This window comes from Dermacentor variabilis, chromosome 7 (assembly GCF_050947875.1).
Source record: "Dermacentor variabilis isolate Ectoservices chromosome 7, ASM5094787v1, whole genome shotgun sequence".
NCBI lineage: Eukaryota > Metazoa > Arthropoda > Arachnida > Ixodida > Ixodidae > Dermacentor > Dermacentor variabilis.
Window position 1 is genome coordinate 35,800,425 of NC_134574.1, and position 20,087 is coordinate 35,820,511.

At 45.7% G+C, this 20,087-nt stretch overlaps 1 protein-coding gene across 1 annotated transcript in view; it reads right to left on the reverse strand.

Moving 5' to 3' along the window:
• The window catches only part of LOC142587404 (medium-chain acyl-CoA ligase ACSF2, mitochondrial-like), a 200,813-nt gene that overhangs the window by 159,597 nt on the left and 21,129 nt on the right, over positions 1-20,087 (reverse strand). The window contains exon 2 of the mRNA XM_075698398.1: positions 5,872-6,052. Coding sequence (XP_075554513.1) covers positions 5,872-6,052 — 181 coding nt within the window. The remainder of the gene's footprint in view (positions 1-5,871; positions 6,053-20,087) is intronic.

Here is a 20,087-nt window from a genome sequence, read left to right on the forward strand (position 1 = left end):
ACAAAATTATCGCGACACTGCCATGTATTGGATCGAAGAAGTAAAAAGAGTTCGAGATCAGACAGAAAAGTGGGGTGGACATAATTTTTCGATGCTTTCAAGAGCTAGTGCTTGCAATTTGTTTTTAGCTACAAAGGTGTATTATGTACTACAAGTGCTATGCATGGCAATAATTTCGGTGCTGAAACTTCACAGAGTGTTTGCGGTATATATATGGGGATTCACTTGGGAAAGAACTAGCCGGTGTAACTTGTTTCATTCGGTGAAGAATGGAGGACTAGGGCTAGCACATTTGTTTTTGAAAAAGATTGTTAGTAGGTTCTTTTTCTCAAGGGACCAAAGCGATATATTTATGCGTACTGTTATTCAAGTGAGATTAAGTTCTTCCTTGCCTCTGTGGCCTGTCTCATCAACAAATGAACAAACTCGAACACCAATTGGCTTTCCGAGGGAAGTTGTTATGTCCTTTTCTTTACTGAAAGCTCCTTTTTCGAGCGAATGTTTGACTTATGTGACGCCTAAGAAGCGTTATAGTGATCTGGTTGATGTTTTCTTACCGCATCCTGTTTACAGCACGATGTATAATTTAGGACATGAGCGCAATGTGCTGAAAAGCGTTAAAAATGCCGGTTAGATCTTCAGTGAAAACCTTCTTTTTTTAAATTGCATTCTGGAACTCTCCTTGTGAAGCCATTGCTACAAAGCAAGGGCTTCTTTGTTCCATGGTCTGTTAACTGCATCATCTGTAAGAAACCTGAAACTATTGAGCACATCTTGGGTTGTCATGACTCCGTTTTCTTGTGGGATGTTCTCAAACAAACTCTGAAGAACTGTTGTTAAATCCTTTCGGTATTCAGTTCTTACGATGCACCGACATAGGGGGAGTGCCGACTGACTTGATAATGCTTTTGTGTATGAGCAGCGTGTGGAAAACGCGTGTGGATGTCAGGAATGCCCGCGTAGATGGAAGGTCTGCGAGGGAACACATAAGTGAAAGTCTTAGGTACACGCGTGATGCCTTCAAGCACATGATTGAACCACCAGAGTGGTTTCAGTAACTTGACAGTTTGGCATCTCATATCCTCTTTGAGGGCCTTTTAAATATGTAGTGTCTCCAAATGATGTAACATTATTTTTCTGCACCAAATGACCGACTTTGTACGCGTTTACGTGGTGTTGTAATGAAGGTAATAAAGAAAAAAAACCTGCCGTGGTGAAGTGGTTAGAGTACATGACTTGTGAGAGTGAGGGTGAGTTCGAGTCCTGCTTTCTGGCGCCTTTCTTTTCTTTTTTTTCAGCTCAGAAAAAATTTTATCAGGGTATAAATGCCTAATTTAATTCATTGCACCTTTGCGGAGCATCGGAAAGAATGACCGTTACTCCCTTGAAGAGCATCGGAAAAGCCCAACTGTTAGTCCTCGAAGGAGTAACCGCATGAGGAGTAACGTTCATCCCCTCGCACTTACCCCCTAAAGGGAGGAATGGTTATGGTAGATCAGTTCTTCCCCTAAAGGAATAACGTCAATACCCCAGTTCCTCCTTTTCTTCTTAGAGTGTAGCTTCACTCGAGAGGGTTCGGATGTTAAACGTTCCAAGGGTCACTTTCCATTGGCGGCCGGTCCGGGTCCAGGGATTCTTAGCACCCTCTGCTGCGCTACAAGTCTGACCACCACCTTGGTCAGATGCTCCGCAGCTGCTAGGGACCGAGGGCCATTGGGTAATTGAGTGAGTCATTTGGGAGGGCGTGGCCGAGTACTGAACCAGGGAGGCCAATTCCTGTTCTGATGAGGGATTGTCTTGTTGAAGCTCGGTGGGTCTTCCTAATTTGGTTTGGATTATCCTACCGAATTTATCAGCGTAAACTTTATTGTTGAGACAACACACATGCTGCTGTATTTGTGCTCTTTTAACGGTCAAGAGTGTGTTCCACTAATAGCAGCAGGTATCCGAGTGTTATCCCTTTTTGCAGATGAGAACTACACGCATTCAACGGCTCTTGATATTAGAAGGGAAGAAAGAAAATTCCGTGTTGTCTAATGGCGCATTACATTGGCACAATTGGAGCCCCCAAAGGCATCCCCGAAACGCTCTTTGAAAACTGACTGATTGACAGATATGTCACACTTGAGAAGCACGGCGCTGCGCAATCTCGAATCTATGCGAGTATCAGCGATTGCCTTGGAATGTGAGGTAAGGAATCATTTAATAGGCGATAGACTTGGGAAGTGCGTTCTTAATCGATAATTGCTGCCATCATCAGTTCAGTGTTTGTTTGCTTCCTGGGCTCAAGTTTCCCCGAGAAAAACCTTGATTCTTAATTTATTTGTGCTGTTGGCGTTTATTCCTCTTGACCGTCGCCTTACAGTAAGAATTAAAATATAACACCGTAATTATCATCTAAACTTCTCTCGGTAAAATCCAGCTTCTCCGAAGTAGACGGAGAGCTGCAAACATTTGTTTGTGTTTATATTTTATTTATATAATTCAATAATTTATATGTTGTGGTCCAACTGCCGTGTGGCGGCTAAGGCTGCAATGAACATTAATTTGAACGTCTTGGATGAAATGTAGCGCCCTTGCTTGAAAAAAAAAGAACAAAGCTAACCTGTGTTGCTCCGGTCGCCATTTGTGCATGCGGAATACAGGACGACAAGGTCGTTGTACGACCATACGGTTTTTTGCGTGTTCAGGGCGTCTAGGTATGCGCCGTTGTCTCCAGATAACAGAGATAGCGAGAGTTGGTGCTGGCAAACGCTCGAAAGCGACGGCACATGATTCCGCGATGTTTCACGAGCGCCTATTTGTCTTCCGTAGCCGTTCTCACAGTGATAAAGGGAATACAGTGTGCGCAATTGTATCTCCTGCTTCAAAATAGCGATGTTTTGCACTTTTGGAAGCTAGCTATTATTTGAGCAGTGCCGCTAAACTGCTTATTACTGAATTTCAATCAAGGCAGGCCCACCGAACATTGTTAAGGTTGGTTGAAAATTCAAGGTGCATATGAGTTAGTTGATGATGTAAAGAAAATACGTTTAGGGATTATCTCTAGGTTCTGTAAATATAAGTCTCATGGAACATTAACGACAGCAGCTGGATTTCACTGCTCGTCATCGTGTCTTCTTGGTTCTGTGTCCCAGGTAAGCGGCCATTCTTTACACAAAAATGATGCTGCACTAACGCAATCAGTTATGCGGGTCCCGCTGCTACGTTAAAAGAAGCCTCAGTGGACCATGAACTGGAGATGTCTCTTGGAGAGCAACCCATTCTCTTTGAGGAAAATAAAAACAAGATGACCTTTTTTGTTCTTATCTCTATCGTTGCAACTGTTTTATTGTACTTCCTTTTGTGAGGACCTTTAGCCGCGCTGAAATGGTACGTCCAAACAAGTTGGACAAATAGCAGGTGGTGTAAAAGAAAATAAAGCCAACTTCGTGGCTAGTGTGAGCCCTGCCCTGCTTTCTGTAACTTTTTACATTCTTTTACTGTAACGAGCCAAAGATCCTTGACACCTGACTGTTTTTTTTGCAAGCAAGGTACGATGAACTTTTGTGAGGGGAACGTGCTGGGGCTTGCTTCGATTGTGCCGACATTGAAGATCTTAGAGCAGAATTTTCGAAAATGTTTCATTCTTACTGGCATGCGTAAATTCAGATGCCTCTCAGTATTACCAAGTCTTCATCTTCGATTCTTTTATTTCTTTCGTTTGACTTCTTTCTGTGATACATTTAATTGCTTTTATGTACAATTTAAATAACCGATTTCATTCCAACTGAATTCCGTAATTTTGATACCGGCTCTTTGCGCGATTCACAACACAACGGTAAGCTAGACAAGCGCATGCCCGATGCTTATTGGACATTTTTAGCAGCCTGAAACCAGTGAGAAAAAAACACGGCATGGGAAAGAGCAAGACGTAGGCAGTGAAAGATAAGCAGGGTAATGCCGTTAGAAATTTCTATAATATACTAAAACCAACAGAAGGCTTCTATACTGACCTACACAGTGTCCAGAGCTGCCACGCACGTTTATTGGAAGTAGTGACGAACAGGTTATAGAAGTTCCACGTGTAACTGGCGATGAGGTTCGGAGAGCTTTTCAAGACAGGTCCAAGAGAAAAACGGCAGAAGATGGAACAAAACTTGATTTCATTAAGAATAGGGAGACAATACACTTCAAAAACTTGGATCCCTTTATACGCTATGCCTCCCGACTTCAAATCTACCAGAGAGCTGCAAGAATACCAAAATTATACTACTCAATCAGAAGGGAAACGTTAAAGAAAGCCGAACACCTTTCTTTCCGTACATTATTAAGTTTTCTCCAAGGTAACTACCAGTATACTCGGGGACACTTGAATAAACCAGGAGAACAGACTTGCTTCAGGAAGGGGCAATCGAAAATACATCCTTTCCATGTCGTCACTGAGGTAATTAGTGGATCTGCGTAATACGACCAACGTTTCTAATGCATTTCATACGTTATAAATGTATTTGGTTCAATAAAATTGCCGTCAGACTAGAGTATGGCGCCGTCAGATAGCGCATGAAGTCAACGTGATTATGACGGGAAATATGTAACCAAAGAGTCCCCAGGCAGCTTAATCCTCTACAGCAAAAGTGGAAAAATACCGATCGAGAAAGAGGTCAGACAATTAAACACAATGTGTTCAATGCTATTCACAGCGTGTTTAAAAGTATTAATGCTATTAGAGAGAAGAATTGGGAGTGAGGATTAATCGTAGATATCTCAACAACCTTGGATTTGCAGATAACATTGTCCTGTTCAACAACGCTGGAGTCGAATTACAACAAATGATTGAGGCCCGGAACCGCAAAAAGTGTCAGATTAGGCTTGAAAATAATGCTGATTACGAAGGTAATGTTCAATAGAGTGACAAGAAGTCATGATCCGCGATCAGCGCAGGAGCATCTTTATCTACACTAATGAAGCGAAGCTAACTCTTATCAGAGAAGGAAACTTGCAGAATAAAAATAGTTTGAAGCCCCCATGGCGCGCATTACGAAAAAGGTGATCTGACGCTTACCGCTATGGTTGAAGAGAAAAGTTTACAATCATCGCATTATACCGCTACCATCATATGGGGCAGAAGCTTGGAGGTTAAAGAAGCTTGAGTAGAAGTTGAGGACCGTGCAACAAACAATGGAACGAGGATTGTTAGGCGTAAAGTTAAGAGACAGGAATATAGTGGTGTGCATCAGAGAGCAAACAGGGGTTGTCAATATTCTAGTTGACATTAAAAAAAAAAAAGGAACATGTCCAGGCCATGTAATGCGTGGGGCAGATAACTTGCCGGGTATTAGAGTAATCGAGTGGTGCCGACGAAAGGGAAGCGCAATCGACGACGGCTGAAAATCAGGTGGGAGGTTAAAAGTGCGAAATTTGAAGGAACAACTGAGAATCGGCCAACGCAAAACAGGGGTATTCGTATATCGCTGGGAGAGGGCTTCGTCCTGCACTAAACATAACAAAAGCTAAATAATGGCGATTTATTTAAGCACTCATGCCGTATATGATGAGACTGGTGATGTGGAATATTTCCTCGGCTTGTGCTCGCAGCTTGAAAAAGCCACAGAGGTGTTACATGGCGATCTAACCAAACGGGGTCTTCCACACGTGGCCTTTGTAGTGTTCCGGCGGGAGCCCTAGTAATGAGCGAAAATATTTTACGACTGCCGGTCGCTTTCCTTCAAGACACCGATGTGTTGAACGCCTGCTGAAACGTCTGTGCTAATAGTTCAAGAGGCGCTCGGACAGAATTTTTGCCGGCCAAGCACGTCAAGATAACTACCAACAACAGCAATGTCGCAACGCCACCATCACCGCAACGAGCACAGGCATTCAAATGCTCACCTGATCTTTGAAGTCAGCGAAGGTGCAGTGCTTTTCCTCCTGCACGAATACCCAACCTACACGGTCGCCAAATTTCTCGGCAGCAGTGTCGATGCAAGTGCCAAGCGTGTCCGGAGATAGCGGTTTGGAGCATGTCTGGTTCCGGTAGCTGAAGTTGAGTCTGTCCTGGGGCTTGGACGAGCTGTAAAATGAGACTGTGCTTAACGGGGATATATTGACGTGTCTAAAATTTACGCGGATGAACGAGGCTTCTGAGCAGGTCAAATTTACATTGTAAAATAAGGCTGGAGAATTAGTTTTGTGATAGCCCTGCGGCAATGTAGGTTCCTGTTTCGACTGTGTGTAGGGTCGTGGCAATGACGTGCATGATTAGGAACCCTACTGCTGCCATGAGAGCTGCCTTGAGAGCGCTTTCTCGATGGTGAAAATAAAAAAGCAACTCAGGGAATACGCCGTGTATGCTTTTTTTATATAATAAGCTAATACACGCACCGCATGTATGTACTATACATACCCGCATATAGCACGGTAAGACCTATGTAAACCAATCATGTGCCCTCTCCGCCTTGTGCCTACTAGTGGCTTAAAACTGTGTGACTGGTACGGTCATTGTATAAGCCCCAGTACCCACACAATAACAAGATGCGAATGAGAAATAAGCGTTTGCTAGAATTTGGAGAGCTCTATTTTTTTGCACAACATACAGTAGGTGGCCCGTGCACAACAGCGGCCTTCTTGAAGTTACCTTTGAATTTAGGACACACTTGATTCAGACATCTCCAGTTCATGGACGCTGCGTGGGAACTATGTAAAAGACATACAAAGGAGAATATATTTGCGCACCCGTTCATCACACTGCAATTTGTACTCGTAAAAATAATACCAATCTATGCGATTTTACCTGCCAAAACCACGATGTCATTATGAGGCACGCCGCAATGAGGACACCGGAAATTCGGGCCAACTGGGGTTCTTTAATGTGCACCTAATTCTAAGTACACGGGTGTTTTCGCATTTCGCCCTCATCGAAATGCGGCCGCTGTGGCGGAAATTCGAACCCAAAGTCTCGGGCTTAGCAGCCCGACACCATAGCCATTAAGCAACCGCGGAAGTTAATTTGTAATCATAGTAATGCAGCTGATGATATAAGGTGGTTCTAAAGCATTTCTAGCACACTGCCAACTCTCCCGAATTTCCGGGAGACTCCCACTGTATACCTACTAATCCTCCCTATTGTGAGCAAATGGCCCTTAATCTCATGAAAAAGTGTCAAACCCAACACCGATTTAAAAACAACTAAAGAAAATCATGCGTGGCATCCCAGTCACATCGTAATGGCCAATACGTGCTAGGCGACTAACCGAAATCCGATTTAAGTCAAAGCTATTTGTGTATAGGCAGTGTAGGCTAACTCAGTTCGCTTCAGACCAGGACGTGCGTTGAGGGGTGTGCGGTGGGGAAAAGGTGTAATGTAATATGCGTGGCACGATGGCCCGTTTCTTTGAGTTAGCTTCGCCGCTCTGCTTTTTGTTATGCGCGACAATATCGTAGGAGCAGAACGGCTCCGCTCTCACGGTACATAGTCCATGTTCCTCAATAATAAACGCGCGCACGCGCCGTCTCCGGTCGCAGTACGAGAATCGATACACCTAATAACTGTAATGGCAGCCGTTAAGAGCTGTTTCTGAAATAGTCGCGGCCCCGGGAGAAAGAACGGCATCTTTAATTAAGTCGATAGCGCTAAGGGCACCGTGTCGCAGAACATGTGGCGTCGGCGTCCGGCCAACCCCAGAAAGAATTTCGAACCACGGATACCTAACCACGCAGACCCTCCATCTACCGGAAGGAAGTTACTGTAATAATTGAATTTCTCAAAGTAAAACACTTCAGAAAAATCGTAAAGTACGACTTTCACACGACCTACAGGCATGATAGCGTCCGAGTGTAATTTGAGTATAGGAGAAAACATAATTCTGTTACGCGGACACTCAAAGAGACCCTATTTCCAGCGTTTCTACCATTCATGGAAGGGCCACGGCCTCCGTCATGTGCGTGCGCCGGTACGCGCAAATTTTGGAGACTTTGCAGCGGCGCGCTCGGTCCCTTGCAACACCTCCAGATGGCGCTCACCTCCGCCGCACCGCGGCCCACGGAAGAAGATGCGGCTCTAACAAGTTTCAACCTTCAAGTTTATTTTTTTCAAAGTTAGTACGAATTGTGTGTAAACACTGTATGGCTCCTTAGCCAAAGGCTAGCAGTGGGGCCATTTACAAGGATATAATTGGCAGTGAGCTTGTTTGTGACACATTAATGCACAGTATAAATATAAGGAACAAATAGAGCACATAGAAAAACAGTATAGATTGAAAGGAACAATTCTTTATAGAAAGCTTGCTCTTGTGCACAGCGTTTGGTGCCAGCGTTTCCCGGTAAACATTTCGGCGGCATAAGGTTCAGTTCCTGGGAGGCGCGAGAAGCAGTCAAGGAACTTGGAATTCGACTCTTAATGTTCTACTCTTAAAGGCGAAGCTTAAGCATCCTACAAATTTTTGTGTCGCCGCCACACACTCCTAAAGCTCTGGAGCGCTTTATTACGTATTTCATTGGAGACGGTGTGAAGCCCCAGAAACTATGAACTTTACATACAGTTCAGCTATAACGGTGCCTCTTAGTTTAAGCAAATCCAAGGTTGCTCATTAAGTTCACCGAGGCCACCAGGAAAACCAACTGCGAATACCATATTTGGCATGAAAGCAGCGCAAGAATGAGGGTTTAGTAGTTATTGCAACGCTTATTATCAGGGCAGACACTATAAAGTGTTGCCCAACACATGACTTATTATGCTCATGATTTTTTCCACATTGTGTAACTCGGTGCCATCTACAGTTCTTTTATTACTTTAGGAAGCTTATCGGTGATAGCAGCCGTGTGACACTTTCGAACACTTAGGAAATCTGTTTGAGAAGCTGTATTTTACCCACAGGCATGTGAGTCTGCATATTGTTTTTTTTTTCCATCGTGGTCTCCCCCTTTTATAAAGGCTATTCGTGGCACGTCTAGTTATGGCAGTGCAACAGAATTTCACATTGGTTCTTTTCGGATACTGGGAAAATATTTCTTTAACTCTTGGAAGGTGATTTCGAGAACTTTGTATTCTTATTTTCCACAAATATTGTAGACATTCAGAGCACATTAGACATTGTTCACGCATCCACCGTAACCTGCTCCTCATTGCTATAAGTTAGGAACTCGTTGCCCCAATTAATTCTCGCGCGACAGCGGGCATACCTCTTACGCGTTCCTGAAACATCACGGTGCATTTGCACTGTCATGAGATAAGAGCTGCATGCCCAGATACCTACAACAGGTGTAACGCCCTGTCGTGGGCCAGTGTCGCTGCAGCCGACCTTGTTCTTCCATCGCACGCTTGAGAGCAGCCCAATAACAGTGGGCAAGCGCCCCGTCACGTGGTTTATTTTCGTATTTTGCGGCCTTTCTTTGTAACGCGGAAAAAAGGACCACGTGAAATATACCGTGTTGGAAAGAACTTATCGAGAGGTTTCTCAAGGTGCTCTACAACTTTGCGTATCACACTTGCGGTCTGCAACCAATACTTAAAAAGTTGATTAATTAAACATAATTAATCCGTAAGTTAAGGGGAAAATAAAGAAAAGATAGCCCGAATAACTCTAGGCCAGTGCCAACAGTATGCACTCGGTTCAACTCGCATCCGGAGTGTATTTCATTTTTAAAACATTGGCTCAATCTATGTGGGACAACCTGCACGTACTTCTTGCTTATATAGATTTGTTAGTAGTGTTGTATGTGCGGCCGAGTTCACGTCATGAGGACACCTATTCCTTTGGCTGCCATTCACGCTAATTTGTAGGGAAATGTCAATATTTGGGGAACTTATGAATCATTAACATTCGAAGCATACGCAAATGGTCTGGTTGGTTCACAATTTTAGCAGAAGAAATTGGCGCAATGGGCAGGACGTGAAGGAAAACAACGGTGCTGACTAACAACAAATTGGTTATTCGTTTACGCAAAATTATTGTACGTCCGCTCGGTCATAAAACAAGAACTTCAGAAAGAAAGCAGAAACATGCTTGGAACTGGCGGAATCATATCAATTCGACAGGAATTACATTTTATTTGGAAGCAATGAAATCGATGGGTAACATTACGCATGGGTGGCCAAGTTCTTGGGATTTTCAGTGCTGCTGACCACAGTCATGCGCGCTCATAATCGCACATTGATACAATGGTCGAATCTTTAAAGGCACCCTGGACCACTTTTTATCGAAGCAGGGAAAGGCATTTGAAGCGTAAATAGGCTGTTTCAGAACTACTTAGCGGCAAAAAGAACTTCAATGCGTTCAACAGAAGCGAAGTTATTGGCCGACACGGCCTGCGCAGTGTTCCCGTTCCTCTTCAATGCCTTGCACTGCAAAGGCTACGGCGGAGTAGGGCCGGCTCAAAACGCTCTGGCTTCTAAATGTCACCGTAGCGCGCAATTCATATTTCATTTTGTACGTCACAAAATGCGATTTTCAAGCCTACGATACGCTAGACGTAGGCCAAACGCGGTTGTCTTCCGCGAGCCACAGTGCGCTTAGCCAGTGGACTCGTGCGACACTCCGAAGTTGCCTCGGTATCTACGCTGCGCAGCCGACCGCAGCTACCAATAGCAGCCGCGTATGGGAATCCGCCTTATTACGAAATAAAGCGTCCAGAAGCGAGTGAGGATCAGGCTTCTGTTTGAAAAGAGAGCATTCGAAAGAACGGCGACATCACGCTCCTTTGGCGAGCTCTACGCACCGCGTAGGGCCGCAAAAGTTGGCTGAGATGTTCACAACAGTGTATGATACCCGCGGACTACGCTATTTCACCAAGCCCGAGAAGTGGCTCAGAGGAACACTAAAATGAATAGTCCGCAGCATATTATTGTCTGTCAGCGCCGTTTTCTGTCCCTTCCTTACATACTGAGCTGTTTTTTTTTTCGGCACAATACAACAACAAAACGCGCTCATAATCGCCATTTAACAGAGGGGCTACTTTAGGCACGACAGAGTTCTCATAACATGATATGGAATATCGAACATCGTCTCAACCAAAGCAGTCAAAAATTCGTTGACGATTACGATATCCCCTATGCAAAATTTGAGCACAGCTCTATAGGTGTTTTCATTTCGCGTTATATTGGCTGGCGCGGACAATCTGTCTCGTGTGACACATCGCGAACCGAGCCAAGTGTGGCGCGACTGCTTTGCTAATCGCGAGATTTCGAGGCAACGCGTGAGTGACGCGTAGGCGCGATTCACAGCAGCCGCCGCCGCAGACAGACCTGCGCTCATTCAATGCTTTATTTCTATATAAGGTATCGGTGGACGCCCTCGCGCCATGCCATCGTAACAGACGACAGCGCGCTACTATGGCGCCATAGCGGTCGTACCGTAGCGGTCGTCCTCGCAGATCCCGTTTTGCGCGGCACTACGCTATTCTTCGCACGCTTTCGCCATACTCTCCTCCTCCGCTTTGCTCCTCGCGGTCTCTTCACTGTCGCCGTCTTTTATCCCCCGCTGCGGTCCACGTTAGCTGTTTCATCCTTCGCTGTCCTCGTTTGCTCGGTTATGCCGAGGGACGCCGACGCTAAAAGAAAGATCCGGCGCTTGAGAGCTGCGCTCTATAATTTCCGATACGTAATAACCGTTCCCAAGGGGCTAATTACAACTCTTTGCTACTTAAGATAGTAGTCGATGGGATTAATCCATGTCGATGTAAATTCGTGTGAATATCTTTAGTGTGCAAATTGCTCGAAGAAAGTAAGTCACGAAAAGTGCGTACAATGCATCTAAACATGCCTGCATGAAATGTGAAATGTACCTGTACGCGGAACGTAACAGGAGCAAGAACCTCTGTCAGCCCACATGGCCTTCATCTCTTTCTCCTTTTTCTTGTATAAGAAATAAATAAACTGCATCGAATTGAATTGACTTAGATGATTCCCAGCGGAGGTTTCTGATTGCAGATGACAGTGTTGTAGAAGCAAATCATTGACTACGGTTCGTAGACCGAATAAGTTGGGATTTTGAAAGTAAGAATTCATGGAACCATGTGCAAACAAAACTGATCGAATTACATAATTATTAGCAGAACGAGATTAGATATTGAACGAGTCGATCAGATCCACACTTTTTAGAGCTTGGTCACCAGCCAATTGAGCAAAGTAGGGTTTGCCAGCATAAAGGGGGTGCTGTGTAAAAAACCATGAATGCCGAAAGTAGAACCACTCATTGTTCGCTGTGACACGCCATTTATGACAAACAAGAATCCGGCCCTAAGTATAGGCGGGGAAAGTAAGATACGAATAGGAATCGAAAAGAATTTCGACGTCGACGCCTATTTCCAGCGCGCCGAAGAAACCCGACAGCTCGCCCACCTGCGCACCGAGAACCAGCAGACGACCGACAACCGGCAATATTCGATGACGCGACGTCGAATACCATCCCGCCGAGCGTTTTTGGGTCTGTACTCAGATACGCCGACGAGGACTTTAGCGAGGAAGCGCAACGCCACCCGCCATGGTTGCTCAGTGGCTATGGTGCTGGGCTGCAGAGCACGAGGTCGGGGGATCGAATTCCGGCCATGGCGGCCGCATTTCGATGGAGGCGAAATGCGAAAACACCCGTGTACTTCGATTTAGGTGCACGTTAAACAACCCCAGGTGGTCGGAATTTCCGGAGTCCCCCACTACGGCGTGCCTCATAATCAGAAAGTGGTTTTGGCACGTAAAACCGCATAATTTAAGTGTAACGTCACTGTTTTCGACTCTACAAGATCATCAGACGCATTGGCACACTGGACTGTGAGTTCATGTCAGACGGCACGTCGCAGTCACAGCGGTGCCGCGCACTACCTGAACTCATCCACGTGATGCGCCTTAAGCCTTTCTACGGCAGCTGGCGAACCTAAGGACTTTGTTTTTTATTTTCTTATTGTTTTTCTTTATCATGCGTGGTTTTTCTTTCGCTTTCGTGTTTGTAACATTAGGACGATGCTTTCTAAGAGAAGAGTATTGACACGTACTTGTTTATCGGATGACCGTTTTTCACCGTCTAACAAATGCTATCGCACAGCGCAGGACGTGCCTACATGTATGGGAAGTTTCTCGAACGTTATCTAAGGTTCTGCTGTCACTGAACCTTGTGTAATTTCATTTCCCACCCGCCGTGGTTGCTCAGTGGCTATGGTGTTGGGCTGCTGAGCACGAGGTCGCGGGATCGAATCCCGGCCACGGCGGCCGCATTTCGATGGGGGCGAAATGCGAAAACACCCGTGTACTTAGATTTAGGTGCACGTTAAAGAACCCCAGGTGGTCAAAATTTCTGGAGTCCGCCACTACGGCGTGCCTCATAATCAGAAAGTGTTTTTGGCGCGTAAAACCCCATAATTTAATTTCATTTCTTATATGCGCGACGCGAATGGTGTAGAACTTTCCGGAAAAGACATGGGCACCAGCGACTACTCTGGAACATTCAATGACTGATGTATAAAAGCCCACGCGCTTGACCCACTGATCAGATTTTGACGATCGCCGACCGTGTTCGCTGCTATCGCTGTGCTTGGAGCGTAACTATCTTTTGTGGGCACAAGTTCGCCCAATAGAAGTTAGTTTCATCATTCCCAGATTGGCCGCTGTATCATTCACCATCTGTACTACGTGACAATACATACATTTAGGCTTCATCTAAATAACTTCAGAGGTCATGCCCACGCGCTTCCAAATCTTCCATTTTCAAGACATCTCAATGCGGCCGAGCATTCATTTGACGAAACACGCGTCCCCCTTCGCCAGTCCGGATTCCGCTCTGCTCGTGAATGAGAACAAAGGCAGTCATATGTTATCGAGTAACTTTTATCGAGCACACAGCATACATGACAGAAGGGAAACCTCTCGTTTCTTCGTGCACATGTTACGGTAGCTAAAAATAGCTCAATCATTGCATATGCAATCCGAAAACGTGACCATGTGAGTGGGTGAGCGAGTGAATAAACTTTTATTGGGTCCAGCAAAACGCGACAAAACACGCACCCGGCTAATCCCACGACGGGATCCTAGGTCTTGCATAGCTTGCCCAGATCTATGTCTTTGCTTTTAATGTCAATTACAATATTGGTTATACCTATTTGGCCGCTAATCCACACCGCTCTCTTCTTGTCTCTCAACGTTACGCCTACAATTTTTCGTTCCATCGCTTTTTGTATGGTCATTAATTGCTCTCGTACTTCTTCGTCAACCTCCAAGTTTCGGCCCCATATGTCAGCACCCGTAGAATGGAGGAATTGTTCTCCTTTATTTTGAGTGATTGTGGTAAGCTCCTAGAAAGAATCTGGAATGCCTGCCATATGCGCTCCCACGCATTTTAATTCATCACTAAATTTCATTCTCCTGATCAAGGCTCCCTATGAGTAATTGACCTGGATAAACGTACTCCTTCACAGACTCAAGAGGCTGACTGGCGATCCTGAGCACTTCTTCCCCTGCAGGCTATTGATGATTATCTTTGTCTTCTGTATATTATTCTTCAACCCCACTCAGACTTTTCCTGTTAAGGTCCTGAATCGTTCGTTGTAATTCATCCCCACTGTTGCTAAACAGGACAATGTCGTCTGTAAACCGAAGGTTGCTGAAATATTCACCGTCGATCCTAACGTCTAAGCCTTCCCAGTTTATAACTTGATTACTTTTTCCAAGCATACAATGAATAGCCTTAGAGAGATTGCGTCTCCATGCGCTGTGGTGGGAAGTAGAGGTACAACATCGGGCTTTTAATCTGAAGGTCGTAAGTTTGAATCATCCCCCAGTACATTACATCGGCAGGGTTGGCGCGACACCTGCCACTGGCCAAAAAAAGAACGTCGAGAGCAACTGGGGCCGTAATAGACCAAGTGCAACCAAACTAGAAGGCCCACTAAGCTTCAACAAAGGCATTCCCTCACCAGACCAGGAATTGACCTCTCTGGTACAATGTTCGGCCACCATATCCATCATCACTCCTAAAATTATGAAAAAGAAGTACAATGCACTGCAAAGAACTCAAAAAGACGTGAAATATCCCCTGCAGGCCTTACGTACAGAATTTGTCCATAAATTGTTAGGTCAACTAGTGTAATAATTGATTTTGTTTATTAAGCACTACCAATGGTTCTGGTAATATCAACACAACATAATGGAGGCTTCTGCAGGTGTTTGCTACGAACATGCAGTTGGTTTTTATGCGCCCAGAACGCTTTGGTTAGTTTTTAAACATGGTGCATCTTCATGGGATATGTGAATAGGCTGGAGAAGCAGAATCTTCAACATAATGCCGCGTTTGTCGTGATGGCAGGATTCATTAGTGTGCTGAAAGGTCTTTCAGCAGAACATCCACACTTTTCGTTGACAATCTAAACTCTTTGAAAAGATGCAAACACGTGCTTTTTTCTCGCTTATAGCTCGACAGATAACAGCGCGCTAGGCTGACATGTGATATACTGATGTCACTTGCGAGTCAGCAAAGCGTGGAGGAAAGAGAGAGAGAGAGAAATTAGATAATTTAATGGCAAAGAGCGGCGGTGGAGCTCGGGCGCTGTCGCTGGGAGTGGAATGAAGACGAACAGGGACTCGGAATAAACTTAAGCCTGGTGTGGTGGATATATGGGTTACAGGTCATCGTGGCATATTCTTAAATAATATGGCAGACACACTTGCGCGGATATCCGTTGATGGACGCGTTATGGTCGTTATGTCAGCTCGGCTAGGTTTAGAAACTTTTCCCTTTTCTAAATGTCTACAAAACAAAAATTCTAAACGACAGAATTTCATTATTTGTCCTTTTCATACGACAATAAATGGTGTCCCACACGTAACTAACAAAGCTCCATAACAACATAACGCTGCCGCTTCCCACCATTAAATTTTTACCTATAGAAGTCCGGTCTGGCACCGCGCCCTTTGTGACCTACCTGCCGGGAACCTGAAAGCATTTATAACTTTCTACTGGCAAGCCGTCGATTTAGCAATAGGAGGATGAAATTCGAATTTTCATTCCGGAAACAAGGTAGTTCTTTGACAACTCAAAAGATCCTCTCCTTCGGGCCTTCTTCATTGTGCTTTAGCCACAGGAACATCTGCATGGCCATTTGCGATTATCTCAGTGAGACAAGAAGGCTACCATGTTAATTCTCGAAATCAATAATTGGATAGCTCGTAACCTACATAGCTCGTAACTAGCTCGTAACTAGCTCGGATAGCTCGTAACCTACATCATGATGTCCTTTCTTTTCTTTAGTAACTCGCTGACACCTGCTGAACATATCTTAGTGTTTCAATTTTGTCTAGATTAATAATATGCGTTCATAATACTGCAGAAACCTGCCTGCAATCCTCCTAACTAGTGTATTGTGTTTACTTAGAAATGTTTAATAGTATAAGATGCTTTTCACTGTTTCGCATTTCATTGTGTACGCTCGTGCAACTTAATCGTATGCGACAAATATGTCTATGCACGTGATGTATTTTATTTGCTTTGTACTTGCAATTGTTATTGATTTTTCATTGGACCCGCAACTAGCCTGTGGCTATGGGTCCAACCAGTTCTGGTATTTCTGTGTGTTCTATGTCTGTAAATAAAGAACTGAATTGAATTGAAAATCGCTGATTGTGTGTTCGAAATTATTCTAATACCACGAAAAACCCCTCAAAATATGCTGTTTATATACAATTACAAATATTTTTATTTCTGAATCTAAGACGGAAATCTATTTACTAAATATCACAAACTTTACAGCTAGTTCACCCAATTTTACTTTTTCGTTTAGGTTTCGCTTTCTTCCCTTCCCTTTGAACTTTAACCACCGGCTTCTTGGCCTATCCCCGTAGTGGGCAAGTGCCACAATGAAGAACACGCAAGAAAGCAAGCAAGCAAGAACAGCCCACCCAGTGAACAGGTATTGTTTCTGTTTTCTTACTTAGAATTGCGTAGTCGTCAAACACAGAGACATCAAACGACCTAAATCCGCCTGCGTCTATGGCCCTTAGACGCAGACAGGTACGTTCGGAATCGGAGCCACAAGTGTCCCAGTACGGCGTCCGAGCCACCACCGCGGCTACGTGGCAGCACTGCAACGCTGAAATTGCCCGGACTTTGTGCATGCTGACACAAGAGCTGAACACCATGGCAAGCTACTCTACTTCCAGCATTGGGTGCGCCGCACTTAACCCCGTCTGAAAATACAGACTTTCGTGGCGTTAAACACGACCCTACTAACTGGGTCTCCACCATCGACTCTGCTACCCTAAAACACTCTCGGCAAGAGTCTGTCAAGAAATTCATCGCGGAAGAGCGTCACCGAGGAGGGGCTCAAACCTTGCGTCGCTTTCAAGAAAGTAAATATGCCTCATGGCCAACTCGGAGCGCGGCCCTGGAGTCAGCATTTGCAGCACTTCCGAGTGCTTATGGCGCCCGCTTCATGCAGTTGCTGTGGCGCCGACAAGCCGGAGCTGAAGAGACCGTAACCTACATCTACGACAAACTACGCCTCCTGCAAGCTTGCGCCTTAGACTGGACCTCTGCGGCAGCCAGACAGTATATGGTCGACGGAATACATGACTCGACGCACGCGGCCATCCTGTCTCTGCAGATAGTCGAGCATGACATCGACCTTCGTCCGACGGACGGCAGGATTGCCGGACACTTAATCGGCGCGTGACCGCACGCTGCCCACAGGGGCACGCTACATCGCGACGGCAATGCTTTTCATGTGGGCGCTTTGAGCATGGTCGTAAGAGCTGCCCACAAGCTCAACTCAAACCACACAATACCAAACGCGGCCGCTTCCAACAGTCCAGGTCCGCGTCGAATGTATCGGGGGGCTTACGGCTTTTGTGGATAGCGGAGTCCCGCGTATGGCGCTGCTTCGATGCCACGCGCAAATAGCGCTGCAGCCTTGGACCGAGGCACCCCTGCTTATCACGCTCTGTGGTAGCCTGTCGGTGCGTTGGACCTGCAGCTACAAACCGAAGCCAAGAGCAAGTTCCTTCCTGCGGTTCTCATCTTTGAGAACCTGCCCACTGACATCGTTTTAAAAGCTGACTACCTCCTCTCTGGTCAAGTTCAGATCCCCATAGACGGCATATTATCGTAAACCTCCGCTCCATGGCTCCGAGTACGCGCTCGGCTCAAGGTTCGGTAGGTTAGCCGGCAACGCTGCATACACTCTCAGCCGTACTTGAAAGGCACGGCTCGCGTTTTTCTAATACTACTGCGCAGCTTCCCGGGACAAGCTCGCCTGAACAACATTTACTAATTGATAATCGATCGCCGATGCCCATACCGTTGCAACGATATGCTGAACAAGAGCTGGATGTAATTACCAAAGAAATACAAGAAATGCTACCCGTTAACGTCATCAGGCCCTCTTTCAGCCCGTGCGCAGCACCTGTCGTTTTATTACGTAAAAAGAACGGCAATCTACGAGCTTGTGCGCACTGCCAGTAGCTAAGTAAACACGCCATAGCCGCCTCATACTCGCGGCCACGTATTGATGACGCTATTGACACTGTACGAAATGCAATATACTTTTCATCTGTGTATTTGGAAACGGGGTATCGGCAGATCAACATGGCAGAAGTACATATCACAAGATGGCCTTCCGCACCTCTTCTGGCTTGTATGAGTCTACCCGAGTACCTTTCGGATTGCGAACAGCCCCAAGTACAATCGATCGCGCCATGAACACCGGGCTGGGTTCAGTGAAAGACCACGCCTGGATTGTGTACCTCGACCACATGCTGGTTATCGGTGAAATGAAAGGGTAGAACATCTGCAAAGTTTCGACAAAATGCCGAAGAAATTACAGGACGCCGCATTCCGACTAAACCGTGAAAAATTCTAGTTTAGGTGGAACACAATATCATACCTCGGTTATAAGATATTTCAGGATGGCATGCAGCCCTTTCCTGAACGAATAGAGGCCGTAGCCAACTATGCCGTGCCAACCTGTATTAAACAGCTGCAGGTATGTCTCGTATTTGCGTCGTATTCGAGTAGGTTTGTCCCCAGCTTTGGGTCAGCCGCTGCTGCGCTCACGAACCTGCTTAAAGAAGGGGCTCAATTCCAAAGGGGACCATCGCAGGACACAGCCTCGCGAACCCCCAAACACCAGCTGACGCATAGTCCTCTTCTGTGCTCCTTTAATGAATATTGGGGGACAGAATTGCACAGCGATGCGAGTCAGGTTGACGTAGGGGCAGTCTTGATCACGCGGGACCCGGACGGGCATGAGCACTTCCGTCGTCTACGCCAGCCGTAAACACTCGGACGCGGAGCACCATTACCACTTGAACGAACTGCAGTGCCCGGCTGTCGTTTGCAGCGTAGAAGAGAAGCTTTGTCACTACTTGTTTGGCCGATGATTCATGGTTCTGTTGAATAATTCCACTTTTGCATGGATATTTCAGAAACTATACCTCAAACACAAGTTTTCACGACGGATCGTTCGGCTACAAGACTACGCTTACGACAACCGTCACCGTGCTACAACCCAAAACCAGGCTGCGGGCGCTCTATCGCGAAACTCAACCGAGGAAGGCTCCCTACAGAACTGAGAAGGCTGGATCATGTTCTTCCAGAAAAAACGTTTCGAATGTCCAACGTGTCGATAAGTATTTCGTGTCCCTTACAAATTCCCTTACCGAACGGGACGTAATGCCAAGTTTGTTTTACGCGGAGGTATACGTTGTGTGATCTTCACTGGGCCAATAAGCAAGACGAACGCCACCTTTTGGACATTCCTAGCTGCTTGCGCTGAAGTGTTTTGCGTGCCATCCACGACAGATCCCAAAGAGGCCACGTCGACCATCGAGCTACCTTGCGCAAGGCACAATAACGCTTTTGGTGACTTAGAAAAGATAAGCATGTGCGTTCGCATGTCGGCCAGCTGTGAGGTATGCCAACAACACAAATTGTATACCGGGGTGCCATCCTGGATTCCGTACACCCATTACGGCTTCTGAGAAAATTTTCCACACTGGCGAATTAGTTAACGTCGGGCGTTTACGAACAACGACATAGGGTAACCGATATATTATAGTCACTCTGTACTATCCAATTTCATGCAGTTCGCTACCGTGCCTTCGCTTGCCGCCAGCTACGTCGTAAGATTCCTAC